This window comes from Chanos chanos, chromosome 8 (genome assembly GCF_902362185.1).
Source record: "Chanos chanos chromosome 8, fChaCha1.1, whole genome shotgun sequence".
In the NCBI taxonomy this organism is placed as follows: Eukaryota; Metazoa; Chordata; class Actinopteri; order Gonorynchiformes; family Chanidae; genus Chanos; species Chanos chanos.
This window is the reverse complement of record NC_044502.1, coordinates 29433858-29452874: the sequence shown is the minus strand read 5'-3', so window position 1 is coordinate 29452874 and position 19017 is coordinate 29433858. Positions and strand designations below refer to the sequence as shown.

Genomic DNA, 19017 nt, shown 5'->3' with positions numbered 1-19017 from the left:
TGTAGCACATGTGTAGTCCGACAGTGCTAGACAGCGTTTAGGGGCACCGCCGTGGTTTTAGTACTGAAATATTTGGGATTAAAGATTAAATAAAGATGACGAAAGTAAAAAAAGACAAGGCAGATGTTGAGGAGGAAACAGGAGCAACCGAGAGGTCGTATAATGAGTTGATATCTAACATCAATCCCATCGCACAGCCGCTGGCCTCCCGCAAATTGAGCAAAAAGCTCTACAAGTGCGTCAAGAAAGGTAATTTTACTTTGTAATTATTGATTCTGGATCGTTTTTGAGGATACACGTTAAATTGAGTAATAAAGTTGGAAACAAACAACTAGATGAACGTGACGATTAGTATGTTGCACATTATGGCTATTATGTCGAAGTTCCCACATGGTTCTCTAACTGCTAGTTTGGACTCTCGGTAAAGGCAGAGACGGCATCGAAAGTAAACGTATCTCTCTCATTCGCCTATTTTTTTCCTGTTCAATTGTCTCTTCAGCGTCCAAAGTGAAACAGGTTCGCCGTGGGGTAAAAGAAGTACAGAAGTTCATAAATAAAGGAGAAAAGGGGTGAGCTTGTCAATAAATCTTGGTGGACTAGCTCGTCAATAGGTTTGTCCGTGTTCTTACAAGTAAATGTCTTTTTCCCCTCAGAATTGTGGTGTTGGCAGGCGACACTCTTCCAATCGACGTGTACTGCCACTTACCCATAATGTGTGAGGACAGAAATTTACCCTATGCTTACGTTCCTTCTAAAGTGGTAAGTGTATTGTATCATTTTCCTACATAGGGTCAGTCTTCATATGCGCTTTATATGTACATTTCCAAGGATTAATGAGTTTTCGGCTAGTCCCGAAAAAGTTTAATAGAAAATAATCTCTCTTTGTTTCAATACTGCGTTATCATGTTACACGGGCTCAGAGTTAGTTTGCTACATTGTTGCAAAAAAAGCATTCTGGTATGAGAAGTTGATAGACCTGAACTAATTTAAAATATTGTGTTCAGCCTTCTATGCAATGAGTGCTAAATCACAGCAGTTATAATGATTTTGTGGTTTGAATTAAGTACCCCAAACGGGTTCTGGCAGGCTTAATGACTGAAAATTATTTTGAGACAAGTTACACATACACAGAGAGTAGGCTGCCCTGTCATTCCTTTCTTTCTTGAAACCAGATGGATTGGTGTGCTTATAACTGATCTCTTTTTAGGACCTGGGCTCAGCTACTGGTTCAAAACGACCTACCTGCGTGATCCTGATCAAATCTCATGAAGAATACAAGGAGGCTTACGACGAATGTTTGGAGGAAGTGTCCTCCCTGCCTAAACCCATCTGAATGATTTGTCCCACAGTTCTCACAGTACTCCAAGAACCTTTAGATGTCAACTGTGTAAACAAACCCAAAAAAGAATATAACATTGTAATATTACTGATTAGCAATGGATCAAAGTGTCCTAAAACTTAGTGTGGAGATTCATCTTACATTCATACAGTAAACAGATAAATCTTTTGAGATGATTACTGGGTCATGTACTTTGATGGTGGGGGGGTTTTTTGAAAAGGAAAGACCTGTCGCTGTGTTTCAAATTTTGAATTTTTGTGGTAAATGATTTAAGACATCTTGAGCCCATTCTGTCAAGTGAAGGATTCTGGTCAAACCACTTTACAAGATGGACTATGTATATTCCTTCACAGTAATGCTGTGTGTCTGTTGTTGGGTAAAGCTCTGATGTAGGAGGTTATCCAAGAGTCTAAGTTGCTCTGCTGACACAGGACTTTTTTTTCTCTTTTTTTAAATTAGTTTTTATTTCTTTGTAAATGTTAACTTGGAAAATGCTCCTATTTTTATTTTTCACTTCTTTGTCTTGATGTGTGAATGCATTATTGGAAGAGAGATGTTGAAATAAATTTCATGTCTTTCCTTTTTTTAATCATTTGGACTTTATTTGTACATTATCAATGCTAACAGAAGACGAGACATTGCCTTAAGTGTTATCCACTGTGAGGATGCACCTCAGTAAAAAATCATTAGAACCAGTGAGTCAGTCATTCTGTACATCCTGGAATAGCAAATGGAGTGAGTTCATGCAATGCGGCCATGGTTTGGTCTAGCTATAGTTTAATTTCGCACTGCTGTTAGATGAGTTTTATTCATGAAGATTCACTTTCACTAATGTGGGCTTTGGTACGTCTTAGTCCAAATCATATGTAAACGAGCCTGCACCGTTAAAAGGGACTCATGTTTCCTTGGTGTACTGCATTGTCTACTGAAACCCTCAGTCCTTGGAGAGCTGAAAGGCGATAATCTACTAGGTCAAAATAAATTTGGCTGATGCTTAAATCTGGCGAATGGGAAGGACGTGGAAGCTCAATGTGTTCCTGTAAACATTTATACGGAAACTGGGTATGGGATGATTACTGTCTTGAAATAGTGAGGTAACAGTTACTAACATACCGTGACAACCCTGGCTCCCACAATGGATTTATGTTTCAGGGCCGTTATTTTAGTATATAGAGTAGTATTCGGACCGAAACATTACCATAAGCAGAGGTTTAATTCACCACCGTAATTAAAAGTTGGAAACTGTGGATTGAAGGCTTCCCTTTACTTTTTCAAAAGTTACCGCCGCCCAGATGTTTAAAAAAAAGAGAAAAAGCTTTGTGAAATTTGTGAAATTGTTTTGATGGTACTCGACGCTTCCTCTGGGTTCCGTGACTTTTCTGAAGGACGCTATGTTGTTTCTGGTAGCTAAAATACCATTTACCAGATGCGAAATTTGTTTGTTTGTCGTATCCCATCATGATTTTGACTCTGTTGACCTTGTTTCATTCACTTTAAATTGAAATGTCACTTCAGTCACATTTCATTGGACATTATTTCGCCGATCCTATAAAGACTTCACAGGATCATCGGACAACACATGAGATACTTTACCAAAAGAAACACGTATGTATAGGAGTTTGGAGTCATTGCATTCGTGGCTTCCAGAGAGATTAGATGAATATCTTCTAAGCATTCTCAGCAGAAACAAAATGAGATTAAGAATCGTTGTTGATGATACCTCACGATATCTAACGTCGTTTGAACATTTGTCCACATGATGGCAGCATTGTCTTCTGTACTTCTGAGGTAGCGCGGCACCTGTCGTCTTTCCTATTGCTGGTGCCGTTGCATCACCGTTTTTTTACGTTTCTGTTTCACGATATTCCGCCGTTGAAATCCCCATGTTTGCAATTATGTATAATAATTTGTCCTCATCAAAGTAGGATGATCACTTCTATGCTCTTAATGTCTTGTAGCGTGTTCGCAGACACACACAAACATACCAACCTTGAGTTCTGTTTGCAGACACATACTGAATGTTTCATGTAGCGTGCTTAGGTTATGGTGTTGTGTTTGGTGAGGAAACAGTGTATGTTGGCTATTGAAACTCATAAACACTGCACACTATGCGGTGTCTGAAGTTTCTCCACTAGGCCAAGGTACCTGGTACTTGTTTTTCTCTGTGTTGACATCTTAAATATTTCACGATGAAAGAGCTCCCATGTCCCCAGTTTCCATATTGTTTGTTGTGTTTTAGCTCTTATTTTTCCCAAATCATGTATAAAAGCACACAAGAGCAGTTCTCAGCCCCTCAGTCAGACGAAATGGAGCGGACTGTACAGGGAATGAGGATTTGTTGGGAGAAGACAGCTCCTTTCCAGGAAGATTTCCCTCAAAATGCTGAGATGACCATCCCCAAAAGCGATACATGTGGATTCATTCATGTTTTGGATGCCGTTTTCACGACAATTTTGCTCAACCACATTTAACCAATGGTCGCGTTGGATAACTACTGCGGATTTCTCTGAAGGTCATCGTTTGGAATTTAGTCAACAGTAGCATGTTGTCATGCTATGATTCACTATTCTCAACTTTCCATGGAACAACACTTGTTTAGACAAAATACTATATCACTGTGAGGAGCTCTGAGTTAAATTGTTTTTTTTTCTTCATTATAACTGCGTTTTAATGCAGATTAAACGTTTACTAATATCTTTTAAGATGACCGTATGATTTAATTAATTTTTCACATTTGTTTTTTATTGTGATTAATGGAGAAATGTTGGTACTATTTACTGTATTTTTGCTAATTTAAGAGTAAATCTTTCTTTTCATTTTAACATGAGGAGTTTTTCCATTCCTGATCTAAATTTCAACACCCTCCACTGAACTGACTAAGCCAAAAGTGAATTTACCCTAGAGGTTTACTCCTGTTCTAAATGTATGTACTCTATTAGGAAAGACAGTATTAGAGGGATGAAAATGGGGTGGAGGATGGTGATAAGGTGTGTGTTGTATATGTGTGTGTGTGTGTGCCTGTCCTTCCCGTGTGCCACACGTCTGGCCCTGTGTTTTCCTGTCTATGTTTCTCCTGAACTGCTGAGTGGCTGTACTACTGTGTTACCAAGGCCACAGAGGGTGATACCAATCAAGGGTGTCCAGGGGAGCAATGACATCGCCAGCACCAGTCATCTCTACATTTACTAAACAATGGCAATATGGAAACTGTGTTTTCGGATACACACCAGTGCCGTGGGCAGTGTGTGTTGAATGTGGGCTCTTGGACCTCATCACTGTGAATAAGATCCTTTTGGTAATCTTATGTATATATTCGTTTTCAACCTTTGCTTCTCCCACCAAAAAAAAGCCAAAAGGAGGATTAAAAAAGACTGAAATATGGGACAGAGGTCCGTAATCCTCAGTGGTTTTGATCTTTCTTCCGTTCCCCTGTTGTTGTCCTGTGATCACCGTTTTTTTCTTAAGAAGGACACACGGAGCCTTCAGCACATGTGCTTTAACTGTCTTCTCCTGAACACAAAGAATGACGGGGCTTTGACAGGGGTCACCATGTGAGACAGGAACGATTACAGTGTTATGAATCAAAACATGATAACACTAAGACAAAGCTTGGGGCACAAAAGTAGTCCCACATCTCTCTCCATCTCTCACTTTTTAAGTCTGTCCTTATCTCCGCCGTATCTCTCCACGTTCGTCTCTCTCTCTCTCTCTCTCTCTCTCTCTCTCTCCCTCTCCTTTTAGCGTTCTGACATGTTTAACGGACAAAACTGGCCATCAAAAAAAAAAGAAAAAAAGAGGAGGGAATGAACACAAAGACAAAGGCACCTAGACTCCTACATTTGACATAATGTGAAAAAAGTACTGCACTTTTTTCCTCTTATTGCACCCTTCTCTTCTTGGTATCGTGTCTTATTTGGGGTTTGGCATCTTCTCTCTGGATGTTTATTGTGTCAACAGTGCACCTGCTGCCTGACCTTGTCTCGCTTATATCAACACGCGCCATGCCACCTTTACTTTAACATTTAACTTTCACCTATATGTCTCTCGCCCTCTCTGAGTCCTGCCTTGGAACTCAGCGGAAAGATGATACAAATTTTCATTTCAGTTTTTATTGAGAAGAGAAGTAATATCCCAATCGTTTACTGTGACTTGTCCGTCATTGTCTGTACACATAGGGCCTTTTATATACATGGAATTTCATTTCAGGATGCTTGCACTAAAAATATTTCTGTGAGGTATGCCTCAGTCGAGTTGAATTTTTTCTTCTGTTTTTGGACACCTTCCACCCACTCTTGCAGGTTTAACAAATTTGGGTTGAACGAACATCTTTATGACTGGAAGTAGGGTTATGTCTGTTTGACAGTTACGCAAAGTTAAGTATCTTCTTTCATTTCAGGGGTCGTTCCCCCACAACCTCACAGCTATTTCTGTCATTGCCTTATTCATTTCTCTCTCTCTCTCTCTCTCTCTCAGTCTTTAGAACTTTCTCTCTGGCAACTGGCAGAGTTTGTACCTGAGACAGGTGTTAGTGCTAAAGCAGGTGTAGCAGGAGCTTTTATTGATTTAATCACATTCTGTTGAGCAGTAATTCCCAGCCTGCGGCACGAGGAAGGCATGCCCCTCACACTGCCAGCACCCAGTCCACTGTTGAGTGACAAGCAGCCAGAATACCCCCCCCCTCTCTATCCTCTCTCGCTCTCTCTCTCTCTCTCTCTCTCATCAGCAGAGGGAGGAAGGGTAAGGTTAATGTGTGAAATTTTCTGGCAAGGATAAACTGTTTAGTCAAAGCGGTTCTTGACTATCAGGTGTGTTGAAATACCAACGGAATATCTGTAGCTTTTCCAGAGACAGCTGCCATTATTTCTCCAGTTCTACTCCACTGATATTTCATTTGTCCTCTTTTGGGAGGTCATGCAATAATTTAAAAATGTTGACAGAGATAGATAGAAACATATAGAGACAGAGAGAGAATGAATTAATTAGAAATTATAGCTAAATGGGGTGAATGTGCTAACTGTATGAGAAGAAATCATAGAGTATTTGGAGACAGTCCCAACAGATATAACTGTCATGATCAGACAGTTGACCTGAGGATGTCCTGGGTGAGGTTTAAAGCATTCACTTTGAAATCAGATAAGTAGCCGTTGCTTGACCTTTGTTTGCATAACGGTGACGTGTGTGCGTGCGTGTGTGTGCGTGTGTGTGTGTGTGTGTGTGTGTGTGCATTTGCACATATGCATGTATGTGCGTGTGCATGTGCATCCGAATGTGTGTGCGTGCATGTGCTTCTGTGTGTGTGTGTGTGTGTGTGTGTGCGTGTGTATGTGTGTGTATGTATCAGGTTATAGGGGTGTCAATGTGTCATCGGGACAGCCTTGGAGCGATTTGTTCTCCCTCCTGACGGAGGCCTGTGAGAGCATGTCTCCCTGACTTTGACAACCTTGCAGTTCATAAACTCCTGTCAGCCTCTGAGTTTACACTTGAGTGCACTGAAACTTTCCACTCCCCACCAGAGATCTGCCTCAAAATCTACTGTTGTTCTAACGGGTGCGACAAGAAGAGAGAAAAACTGCAGATATTCACTGATAAACTACTGATTACAGAGCCTTCATCATTTTGACACTGCTCATAGAATAACCTCAAAGAGATGTCAACCCTGTGCTATATTGTTGGTAGAGCTCACTTTTGAGACGATTTTTTAATGTCCTTATTGGTTTAAAAATTTGTATGATTTCACATCTTTTAAATGTTGTGTACTTTAGAGTTTTTATAATCTGAAAACTTTACTCTTACAGGTGATTAACCTTCATGTGAACTCTATATGGAGATAGATAAAAAATGCACACAAAAATGAAAAATATGCTTTAAATAACTCTTATGATCCATCATTGGATCTTAAAAGCTTAATGATTTTTTTTTATTCAAATTAAGAAGTCTAATAACTTAGGCCCATAGATTTTGGTTGTAGAATTACTGGGAGGCAGTAATCAGTTTTAAGCAGATTATGAGGGAATGTGTGTGTGTGTGTGTGTGTGTGTGTGTCTGTGTGCACATGTGTGTGTGTGTGTGTGTGTGTGTGTGCGTGTGTGTGTGGTCTACCTTGGGTGTTAGGGTATCTCTCTTCAGCTGCAGGGCTGCAACAGCAGGCCTGACTTGGAATTTGTCTGAGTGCGGGAGAACCAGGTTAACACACGTACATGTTTACCTGCTTGGCAGCCACTGCTGACAGATTTCTCTACTTTTTTTCTCAGTTCCCTATAAATGCCTCCTTTGTAATGAAACCCACAATATTAAAAAACAAAACAACACAAAACAAAACAGTGTTTAATGGTTGTATTAGAAAGCTTCCACCTTTCCTTCGAATGTGCCTAGAATCACTTGCATAATACATTTATGGGCCCAGGTATATATAAACTTTTAACTTAACTTATTTAAACTTATCTCATCTCAAATTCTGTTTAAATCTCTATTTCCTGTACTTTTTTTATTCAGTGTTTTTTTAAAAAAAATAAAGTCAAATTTATGTTTCTTTGCTGTTAGATTCACGTCCTTAAGCAAGTTCTGCCTGTCTGCAATGGGGTCTTTCCTCTTCAGGTCTTGGTCTATTGCTAGAGTCTATTGCTTTTCAAATTCAAAATATCTTTGAAACAACTACTTCCCTGGCACAAATCTACTGATCGCTTATCTTTCCAAGATCCCTTATACAGAATCGAGCTCAATCTGGATCTTCTTGAAATTTTCTACGCCGTTCTGTGAAACGTGAAAAGGAGTACAGAACTGTCCCTCATTCATTTGATACCTCTCAGCCGCCCCCAACAACATTTGGGGAGACGCCCCAAGTTTTCCAAGTACTTAATGTAAGATCCTCTGGACAACAGAACCGTGAGGCGTTACAATGATAAGAAGCTAGAGAGTGAGCAGATAAAGTCAGTATGACATTACATGGGAACAGTGCCATTTCCTTGGTTTGACCCAAAGGTTATGACAGAATCTGAGCCACAGAGACGTCCTGGCTTGATTTGGTTGATTACCGTGTTTGTGTATGTTGGGGGTGGAGGGGTCAATATGACAAAGAGTATCGGTGAAATCTTTTACAGCCATCGTTTTTTAAGATTTTGCACTGTTTTGCTCACCACCAAGCCCAATCTTACATGGGATCAAGACCTTAATCCTCTGCTCAGACGATGATGAGGCTGAGAGTGATGGCGACAGTCACTGAAACCTGAGTTTTAATGTGTGAAAGAGTTTATATTTGTTTATTTACTCATCATTTCTCTCTCAGGCTTCCTGAATGGAACCCGTGTGACTGGTGATGGGGTATAGGGGTTGGCTATTGTGTTATAGGGGTCCAGCGAACAGTCTGTGAGAGTGGGGCAGGCTTGAACAGGACCATATGAATCTAACACACACAGACACACACACAGACAGACACTCAGTGCCCTGTCACCCACCCCACATTATCTTACACATCTTTCAGTTTTGTTCCACTTCGTGCCTTGGCCGTTTATATCTGGCCCCAAAATGGATCGGAAGAAATGTCCTCTGTCTCTTGTTTTTTTCTTTCTGTTATTTTTTTTCTCTTTTCTTTTTTTGTGTGTGTGTGTGTGTGTGTGTGTGTGTGTGTGTGTGTCTGTGTTTGTGTATATTTATGTGTCTCGCCCTTTTGTGTGTCTTTACTTCTCCGTACAGTTTACATGTTTATGTCTCCACATTTCTATTGGACCAACTTGTCTCTCTCGCTCTTCAACTTGAACAACGCCTCACAATGAGTGACGTTACAGATATCCCCACATTACTCTATTTTGTGACATTTATTTTCTGTCTTGAGTTAACCGACTCTGACTTTGCAACTGCCCATAAATACATTCATTTTATACTGCTCAGAACAGAAAGTCTGGGCAAAACGGTTCATTCCTTCATCCAACAAATACTTCATTCAGCAAGTAACTCTGTTAGAACAGAGAGACTCTAAGATGCTGAATAAAACATCTTAATATTTCATAAAAATAACAAACATCTGAAATGCTTGATGGAAAAGACTGCCTTTTTCTCTCTTTATGATTATTAGTGCGTAGAATACAAATTAAGAAAAGGACATGGCCATAACTGAATCATTTATGAATGAATGGTTCACTGACGCAAAACCGTGATTGAAGCGCCAGTACACTCAGCAAAGGCAGGAGGGTAATCAGGGTCAAGACTTTTTCTTTTCTCATACTTGATTTCACTCCAGCACCACAGCATCATACCACTCATATTCACATGCAAATAACTCCATTATTGCTGCAAATAAATGACAGGGAGGTAAGCCAAGATAGGCGAGAAGTCTGTGAGGATTTATCATAAGAACGGTATTGTTCTACACCCTGTTTCCTTAGGCATTTAGAAACGAGCCAAAATTCAATCATGTTTCTATATATGTAAACAAACATGTGGTCGTCTAGACTGCACAGACATGTGCAGTAACGGAACACAAAAATATGACCCTTTTTTAAAACCTAGCCTACGGTTTAACAGAAGGTGAAACAAAGCTGGTTTGTAATCAGTCGGTTTGCCGAGTGATGACTATGAGGAGTTTCAGGGCACCGTAGAACATGCTGATGGGCAATTAGCTGATGTGTTTCTGAAATTTTATTATCTCTGTATCCAGACTTGATAAAAACTGAGTTAAGACACAATCTGTGGTTGTATCATCTACAGTTTTATCTGAGATTTCTCCATTTTCTCTCAATTAATGTTACGTGCAGGCCAGGAGAAAGAAATGACCAAATTAATAATTATCAAAGTGATAGTTCAAATGAAAATTTGAGATCAAAGAAGTCAGTATCTTGTTTGTTCAGTTAAAGATTAGGTCTTATATTGGCTGTAATTGTTTTATGACTGTTTTATCACATTAGTTTTGGTGTTTGAAATTGGTAAAAATTGATTGTTGCACACTTCAGGGATGTTAATCAGCCATGGAGACCCACACATCTTAATGCCTTTGTCTCTAAACTAATTAGCAAAAGTCAAAACAAGGCATTGCAGTAAAAGAGCACTTTCACTGCCTGAACACACTCGAACAGGTTTAAAAACCCACTCTGTAATTTTAGCATAATGTTCTTTGTAGAATGCTGAGTGATCCTTGTTTATGTGACAGCTCACACTTTGAGAGGTCTTTGGCCAACACTTTTTCTCTAAATCTTAAGTGAACCCACCAAAGCACCTGCAAAAATAGTGCAGCTAAACAAGGATCAAGGTTAGGTGTCTTCACACTTAATTTCACTCCAGTAATGCTAGGTCAAGCATATCTACATGCAAATCATCGCCATGGTTACTACCTCACAAATGTGGGAGAGAAGCCAAGGTCAGTCTTGGATGATGTCAACAACTAGCAGATCAAGTGTACAGATACTCAATCAATCATTTTATGATTTTATAGTTAACTGAAATGTTCAGATGTTTAACTGACAGTTTAAATATTTAAGTAATCAGTACGACCAGCAATTATCAGGATTTGAATCAAGTGTCTTACATTAAATTTTTTAAATTGTTGTGCTTTTTTTTTTTAAACAGTCATCTAATGTTAGAAAATCAGTTGCATCCAAGAAGTGCATATGTTCCACAGGACTCCCCTGCAATACATTCAGTCGAAGCAGGAATATGTCATGAGTTCTGTGTGGCATTGTCAAGCTTTGCACTGACTGAAACGGTCACTTTATAAGTATTTTGTTAACTGAAAGTCCTCTCTTTTGCCCAGTATGTAAATGAAGAGTCAAAGTAATCTTTGTTTTTTTCCTGAACAAGCTCTCAAAACTTTATCCAGAATCTCCACCAATACCAGCTGCTTTTTCACAGTGCTATGTATGGATGTCAAAGAATTTTCCACACCTGCTCTCGGTGGAGTCGTGGCAAGGTGTCTTTGAGTTGTTACGTCTGTCCCCTACCTCCCACACCTTCGGGCTTTGTGTTTATAAACAACACTGCCCTATTGATGTGGCATGTGTCAGTAAACATTAGGCACACTTACAGCGTCACTAGACGACAAGATTACTCATTAGATGTGAGCATTTTAAAGGATCATCCTACTAGGTACTATCAAGTGGTTCTGATAGCTTTGAGTCTGCCCATTCAATAGAGATGAGGCTGTGCATGTGTGTATGTGTGTGACAGGGCGAGGCCTCCAGGGTGTGAAGGTGTGTGTGAGTGTGTGTGTGAATGTATGAGTGGCACATGCCACTCCAATCAGTGTTTTGTCTGCATTGACTGTGGTGATTATGACTGTTGTCATGCACAGACACAATGGCTTCGGCCTGCAAATGGAGGCACATGCCTGAGGAATGCCTCAATATAACCACACTGATAAGGGGCAAATTAGCAAACCGAGGTGATGGCACTTTTCTGTCATTCAAACTATGGCATTACTCATCCACCTCAGAGTGGGAGGTGGATTAAAACACAGAGGCAAAATCAAATGACATCTTCCAAAAAAAAATTGAAATTTTGAATTCTTACATCGTAGCATAGTACTGTAACAACTGTAAAATGTTGTTAATAATTTGGTAATAGTCATAAGATGTTGTGACACTACTTGAATGGTTGTTGCTGTGCTCTTTGATTTTCTGTAACTTTATTTCGCCTTTACTGTTCATCCGCTTTTTAGTGCTTTGAGCTGAACAACTGAGTCTCCTGTAATTTGTGATATCTGGGGCTCTGTCTGCTACACTGCGAAGCCCAAGTGTCTTAACAAGGTTACATCTTGATTTGACAGGGCAGGCACATGACCCCAAACAGATGGCACACTCCCCTGTGTTGTCAGAGCTTGTGAATATTTGTGAAAGTGACCCTCTTCAATGGACTGGCCTGTTTTTTATCAAATGACGCTAGCAAGTGCCTGTGTTGTGGCAATAAACACCTGTAAGCAAGGGGCCAGGAATTTGTGTGTGTGTGTGTGTGTGTGTGTGTGTGTGTGTGCATGTGTGTGTGGTCTACCCTGGGTGTTAGGGTATCTCTCTTCAGTTGCAGGGCTGCAACAGCAGGCCTGACTTGGAATTTGTCTGAGTGCAGGAGAACCACGTTAACACATGTAAAAGAAAGAGATCCTCGGGGGAGGGAGGCAAAAAGATGAAGTTTGATGATTATGTGATGAATGATTATGTTTCTCTTCTGATTACTGACCCATGGACCAGAGCACAAGGCCAGTTGCTGATATCTAATAGGCTAGTTAAAGAAGGTGTTAGCATTAGCATAAAACATTAGACTGGGAGGGGTACGCTTTACCCATTAACACCAGACTCATTAGTGCTGAAGGTACATTTATGAGCCTAAATGTGGGTTTCTTGGCCAGTTCGCACATTTAATTAGATGTTTTCACTAACTGAACAGGCCTCAGAAAGGTAACTGTTTATACTATTTTTTTTTTTTTGTATTCAAAACGCACACAGTATTTCATTTCATAGGCTAGTAATTAATCAAGGTAAGATATTTTCCACATTTCCACCTCACAATTATTCTTTCTTGCAGATTTTGTGTAATATCTATAAATCGCTTGTTTCTGTTGTTTTTAAATAAAGGTTGTTTTCCCATGAACATTCCTTAAATAACTTTCTTCACCAAGCACAGTTTAAATATTCAACTTTTCTGATTACAAAGACCTAAATAAAGACAGCTCTGCTATCTGTCTTTAACCTTGTCTGGCGCAGGCCTTAGATAGAACCGTGACAGAATTTTAACCTGACTTAACAAAGTTATCCCTGATTTGCAAAGCTGATCATGTGAATAATTCACTCACAAAATGCTAAAGTATGATTCATATGTATTTGCATTGTTTTTTTACAGTATTATTATTTGCAGCACTACTGTTTTGTATTCACGTTAGCTCACCCTTTGACAGTTACGGGAATGGAGGGGTGACTGTGACCTACAAAAATACGGAATGTTTTTGAGTTGTGATAACCACCAAATAAAACACGTCATACGCATTGTTCAGTTACAGAACGAAAATTTCTGTTATTCCTGTAAGGGAACAGGAGAGAAGCTACCTCTCTATCTTTCTTTCTATCTCTATCACACCATTGTCGTTCTCTGGTCCCCCTTAAAGTGCTTAGTCAGAGGGAGAAATATGTTGCAATGATTCCCACACTGGGGAACAGTGGGAAACACATGACCTCAGCAATTCAACACCAAAATCTTTTGTGCGACTCTTATTTTAAGACTTACTGTTGCAGGAAAAATGTGAGTGAATAAAGATCTGTCAGTCTGCTAGTGTGGGAAATCTTTTAATGGGTGAAGATTCATCAGTCTGCTGGGGGTTTTTTTTCTTTTAGATTGAATAAAGATATATGCGCATTTACTCTAATTTTATGTCAGCGTCTGAGATTATAAGCATCGGAGATAAATTCTGTTTCGCTTTTTTTCCGCTGAAACCTAATGATTCGCAAGGTTCCAGAATTGGCTGTAGAGCCTTGCACTTCACAGGAGACATGAAGCAATGTCTGATCCTTGCTGTATAGTCTCAACTGGACATATTTTCATTAGGAAAACAATCAGAGGTACCAAACAACACAAATAAAACAGTGGCTACATAAAACTCTAAAGAGCATGTCACATGTGTACTGCACATTCCACCTGTAGTCTTTTGGCAAAAAGTGTCCATTTTTCCATCATTTTATCTTTTTTATTTTAGTTTAATTGTCTCATATTATTGAGATCTTTATCCTGAGTGCATCTACACCCTTACCTGCCTTTTACGTGCGTCTCTCCTTGTTTTTGTCTAATTTCTGTGCTGTGTTTTAGATGCTCACATTTCAGCATTCTTATTCCATGTACAATCTGTTTAACAGTCAAGCATGAACAAAAGTTTGTAATTGAAGATTGGGTTTCTGAGAGGTGTTCAGGGTATCTTCGCAGCTCAGGGAGCAAGTTTCTTTTTCATTTGCCTGTTCATTTTTTTCCCTCTGCTGTCAAACCAGTCTTTTTTTTCTCTCGTTTTGAGTTTGTTGTTTAACGGTTTCTTTGGCTGTCTCAAGGTGTCGTACGCCTCCTCTCCCCACCCCCTTGTTTAGTGTGGATCATTGACTCCACTGTCAGATAGCATGTACATTTGACTTCACTCCACCGCAAGAGTTGGCATTTAAATCTTGATGTGCACGCGATAAATCTGTGTCATCATATGTCAATATGGGTGAGGGATCATACTTTATTTGCATCTTTTGTCTTTTTGTATCGGTAAAAATTCAACTCGATTTATATACCAAGAAAAGTGTTTTTTTGTTGTTGTTTTTTTGAGTCAAAGCCAAGGTGATGAATGATGTATTTTATAATAAAAACCCCAGCTATGAATGATGTTTATGCTTTTTTTTATTGTAGAAATATGAAACCTTTCCAAAAACATGGAGCTCATTTCATTTTCCATAAAAAAGTAATTTTACAAAGAAGATATTTGGCATATATATTACAGTTACAAAATAATAATGATACAAAAACCCACAAATGCACATTTCAATCATTCAGCAGTAAATTATTCACACTCATTTTTGTAATAAAAGTCATAAAGAGTGTTTAGTTAAAATAAACCGACATTTCACACAGCACAAACTGTCAGACTCACAAAAACATTCAAGAAGAACTGCCAAAAACCCTTGCATGTCTTTTTTTTTCATTATATTTTTTTTCTTCACTGTCTGAAATTAGATGATTTCACTTGATGTGACTGAGGGCTGGGTTTTCCTGGACTCACATTGCAAAGAGAGCAAACTTCCTCTGTGTGAGAGCAAACTTTGCTGAATCAGTCTTACATTCGGTTCTCTCTGCAGACCAGCTGCCCTTTCAAGTGCCTGATAGAAAAACATTTCAGGACCTTAAATCTGGGTCTGACAGCAATACATCTGAGTGTCCATTTGTCAGTCTTGCCCTCTTATTTACACCTCTGTGCCTTCCCGTGGGTAGAGCAGACTGGAGTCCTGACCTTGATAGAAATGACTGTTGAATTGGCTGGGAGCGGTTGAATCACTGTAGCTGCCCGTGTAGTGAGAGGGGGATGAGGAGAGAGTGGATGGAGGAGGGGGTGGGAGAATCTGGGCTTCCCACTGTGGTACCGTGGCACTGGGAGAATAAGAGCCAAAGACCTGGGTTGGGGAAGCAGCCTGGGAACCCTCCACCGGCAAGTCCAGTGGCAGTGAACGGAGTAGACAATCAGTGCCGGCTGTCATTGAATTCGGCGTGACCTCACTCATATGGGAGAGAAAGCCGTTAAGGCAGGGAGACAGATCTGTGGAGGCTGAGGAAGGTCCTCTTTCAGTGCTCTCGCTGCTGTTGTGGTTTTTTGGGTTTGACTCAGCGGAATCCTCTTCTTCGGCCAAGGAGTCAGACTTCCTCTTCCTCTTGCGACGGAAGTTACCGTTATCAAACATCTTCTCACAGTTCGGATCAAGAGTCCAGTAGTTGCCCTTGCCTAGTGACAAAATGGAACAAATAATGAAAAATTGTATAAATCTTGTTTAATGGAGTAAAGCATAAATGCAATATAAAACACTTATTTAATTATCCTGTACTTGTTTTGTTTCAGTTATAGAATACTTGTTATGTGCGGCTTATTGGGTATAAATTTTAAAGTAAAAAAATAGGCCTGAATAATTCCTTTTTCCTAAAAAAGCACACACACACACACACAAACACACACACACACACACACACAAATCCAGTATTGTAATAGCTACAAATGTGAACAACAGGCACCCACACGGAGATTAACCTGTCTTACCTGGATCATCATCATCCCGAGGGACTTTCATGAAACAGTCATTGAGAGACAGATTGTGCCTGATGGAGTTCTGCCAGCCCGCTTTGCTCTTGTTGTAGAAGGGGAAGTTTTCCGCCACATACTGGTAGATTTGGCTGAGCGTGAGCCGGCGGTTGGGAGCCGAGTGGATCGCCATGGCGATGAGAGCAGAATATGAATAGGGAGGCCTGACTAGTTTCATCAAGTCTTCCTGAGAGGGTAAAGAGAACCAACTCAGGTCCCCTGCAGCGCCCATCATCCCCCCTGGGCTCAAGTACGGCCTCTGCATGTCATAGTGTTGAAGTCCAAACGTTTCTCCTGGAGTCCTGGAGCCTCCACCGTGATAAGGGCTAAAGTTTAGCCCAGGGCTGTTGAACCACAGATAAGGGTTGGAGGGCTGGCTAGCAAAGTCCCCCAGGTCGTAAGCTGAGGGTATGCTCTGCTGTGGGCTAGGCAGAGGTGGTGAACTGTAGAAGCTGTCATTGTACAGGCTGTACTCTTGAGATTCCTGTCCCATACTCTGAAACTGCGGTGAGAGGCCTTGTGGCACGAAGGAAGTCATTCTTACCTAGAAGCTGTCCTTGAACTTACTGCTTGTTGTCTTTGATCTCACTTACTTGACTCCCTTAAAAGATACAGATGCCTCTTTCAAAGCCAATTTGCTGGACAGAGGAGGTAAATTCTTCTTTTTGTGTGTTTCTCTGTGTCCTCAAGTAAAGCTCTGTGTATCTTTGTGTCCACAACATGCAGAGCTGTCAGGTGCATCTCAATCTACCACCTGTCTTACCTGAACAATTTATACAAAGTTGTCAACGCCTACAACTGCTCTGATTGGCTCCTTCATGTCTACATCACACATCATTTGTTTCTGTAAAAGAAACAAAATGTGAAAGAGCACCTTTGGCTAAATGAGGGAATATTCCACTGGGACACCAAAAAATGGGAATACAGAAATGGAAGCACACTGTTTTTGCACAGTCATTTATGATTGTATACATGAGTATGTATGACTATAGAGAGTTCCATTTTAAGGGACTGAGAGCGCCCGTACATTTAAACACTTAAATAAAACAGCTCAGACATTTTCCATGAAAATCAAAGACTTAAAAAAAAATCTCTTTTGACTTTGAAAGTTTCCTTGGAACTGAAACACAAGGGCAATTTTTTTAAAAAAAATTATGATTAATTTTTTCCCATCAGAACTGTGATTGAATGTGTTGTACTAACTGCGCTGAAAAATACGGTAGTTGTGTTCCTTCAGACTGCTGTGAGGGTGTGAAATACGGTATGAAAAAATATTTTTAGAAGGAATAAAGCAGTTTTAAACAAAGAAATGGATACGGTTAATTACAAGTGATATACATCTGTTGCTGTAGGCCCGATTTTCAGTTTTCAGTTTACAAGTGTCTCTGACAGGTTAAGCGACCATTTGGCGCTCAACTCATTTGAATTCATTGTTTTATTGGGTGTGCATGTATTTCAAAACTCATCTCAGTGATCGTTTACCAACCGCCTTTTTTTGAACAGTTCACTAATGCGGGCTCAAATTCACTTTGCCCATTCCAGCGTCATCCACAATTTACATCATAAAGCTACACCCTCGGACACCACCCACCTCTCCAAGGTAGTATTCGCCCGCTGCTTACAAATGGTGAGTGCAGTTGTACGTTAGGCTTCAAATTCGCGATGCTTTCAGTGTGGTCTCACAGTATTCAACCACAGTGTTTGACAACAGCGAAAACAATCGTAGGCCTATTACCAAAGTAAATTTACAAATGACGCAGCGTAGCCATAAGAACAAACTTCTTTTAAAAGACCTGTTGTCTTTGCTGTCTGGCTAAGAAAAATATCGAACAGAGCTACTCTTGCTGGGTTACGTGGAAGAGAAAACAGGACGTTTTGCTGTCATAATAACTAAAGGTTGTTTCTTTTTAAAAGTTTGCCATAGGCTAATTAGTTAAATGGCACTACACGTTTAAATGGCCCACCACCACCATTCCGCACATATAATCATACATATAAACACAAGTCAAATTAAAAATGTAAAAAATAATGATATCCCCTAATTCGATCACGAAATGTATTTTAAACCATGCAAAGTTATTTGTTTTGTATAGAGACAGAAAAATGGCACCTATTTGGGGGGTACATCAGGATTTAGCAATCTATAGCTCTAAAAATCTAAAGCGTGAAGTCAACGTTTAAAAAAACAAACAAACAAACAAAAGAATTCATGAACATTTTTTTTTACCTCGAAGACGTCACCGTTTGCTAGCAACCATGAGAACTGATTTTATTGGGATTATTACTTTAGCTGGTTTTGACATTTTACAACAAATCACATTTTCTGACAGATGGTGTAAACATTTTAGCAGCCCCCTCCCCCCCGTCCCTCTTTTTTTGTTCTTTTTTGTAGTAGTCCTGCACCGACTGCTTAAGCAAAAACGGTGCGTTGAAAACATGATACTGAAGACCTGCATTTTTCCCGTCAGAGATGTCAGTTTTAGATTCCCCGATATTTACAGGTACAGAAAGGTACATCCAAATGAAAAAAAAAAAGAAGCACAACTGCAAGTGTAATCTGAACCTCATAACTCTAACTCTGGCATGAATTTATCAACAATCCTCTCACACACGTTATGGTGTTCGAATGTTTATAATCATTAATCAATTAAGTGCATTCTATCTTTTTATACATATATGTGTGTGTGTGTGTGTGTGTATGTATGTACGCGCGCGCGTATATACATATATATATATATATATATATATATATATATATATATATATATATATATATTGTATTTGGCGGGTAATGTATATAGTCTATGTTCAGTGGACGTTGTTCTTTGGATACTTTTATTTTGCTGTGTCCCACAGAGCCTCTAGGGTTAAAGCTGTGTCAAACACTGCACTGGCA

The 19017-nt window shown here is 39.7% G+C and overlaps 2 protein-coding genes across 2 annotated transcripts; one reads left to right on the top strand and one right to left on the bottom strand.

Moving 5' to 3' along the window:
- The first annotated feature begins 8 nt into the window (after positions 1 to 8).
- On the top strand, positions 9 to 1895 carry nhp2 (NHP2 ribonucleoprotein homolog (yeast)). The gene is made up of 4 exons (XM_030782236.1): positions 9 to 249; positions 500 to 569; positions 654 to 759; positions 1208 to 1895. Exons 1-4 carry the CDS (start codon positions 96 to 98, stop codon positions 1331 to 1333), a joined length of 456 nt encoding a protein of 151 aa, XP_030638096.1. The 5' UTR covers positions 9 to 95; the 3' UTR covers positions 1334 to 1895.
- Positions 1896 to 15237: 13342 nt separating this feature from the next.
- On the bottom strand, positions 15238 to 16659 carry foxi3a (forkhead box I3a). The gene is made up of 2 exons (XM_030782331.1): positions 16080 to 16659; positions 15238 to 15770 (listed from the first exon to the last, which is right to left on the bottom strand). Exons 1-2 carry the CDS (start codon positions 16657 to 16659, stop codon positions 15238 to 15240), a joined length of 1113 nt encoding a protein of 370 aa, XP_030638191.1.
- Between the last annotated feature and the right edge of the window lie 2358 nt (positions 16660 to 19017).

Excerpts from the sequence above, each read along its gene's own strand:
- foxi3a (XM_030782331.1), bottom strand. The coding sequence starts at position 16,659 with ATGACTTCCTTCGTGCCACAAGGCCTCTCACCGCAGTTTCAGAGTATG. Across the intron at positions 15,771-16,079 it reads TCGGGATGATGATGATCCAG|GCAAGGGCAACTACTGGACT; the intron begins GTAAGACAGGTT and ends TTTTGTCACTAG.
- nhp2 (XM_030782236.1), top strand. The coding sequence starts at position 96 with ATGACGAAAGTAAAAAAAGACAAGGCAGATGTTGAGGAGGAAACAGGA. Across the intron at positions 570-653 it reads ATAAATAAAGGAGAAAAGGG|AATTGTGGTGTTGGCAGGCG; the intron begins GTGAGCTTGTCA and ends TTTTCCCCTCAG. Across the intron at positions 760-1,207 it reads CTTACGTTCCTTCTAAAGTG|GACCTGGGCTCAGCTACTGG; the intron begins GTAAGTGTATTG and ends ATCTCTTTTTAG.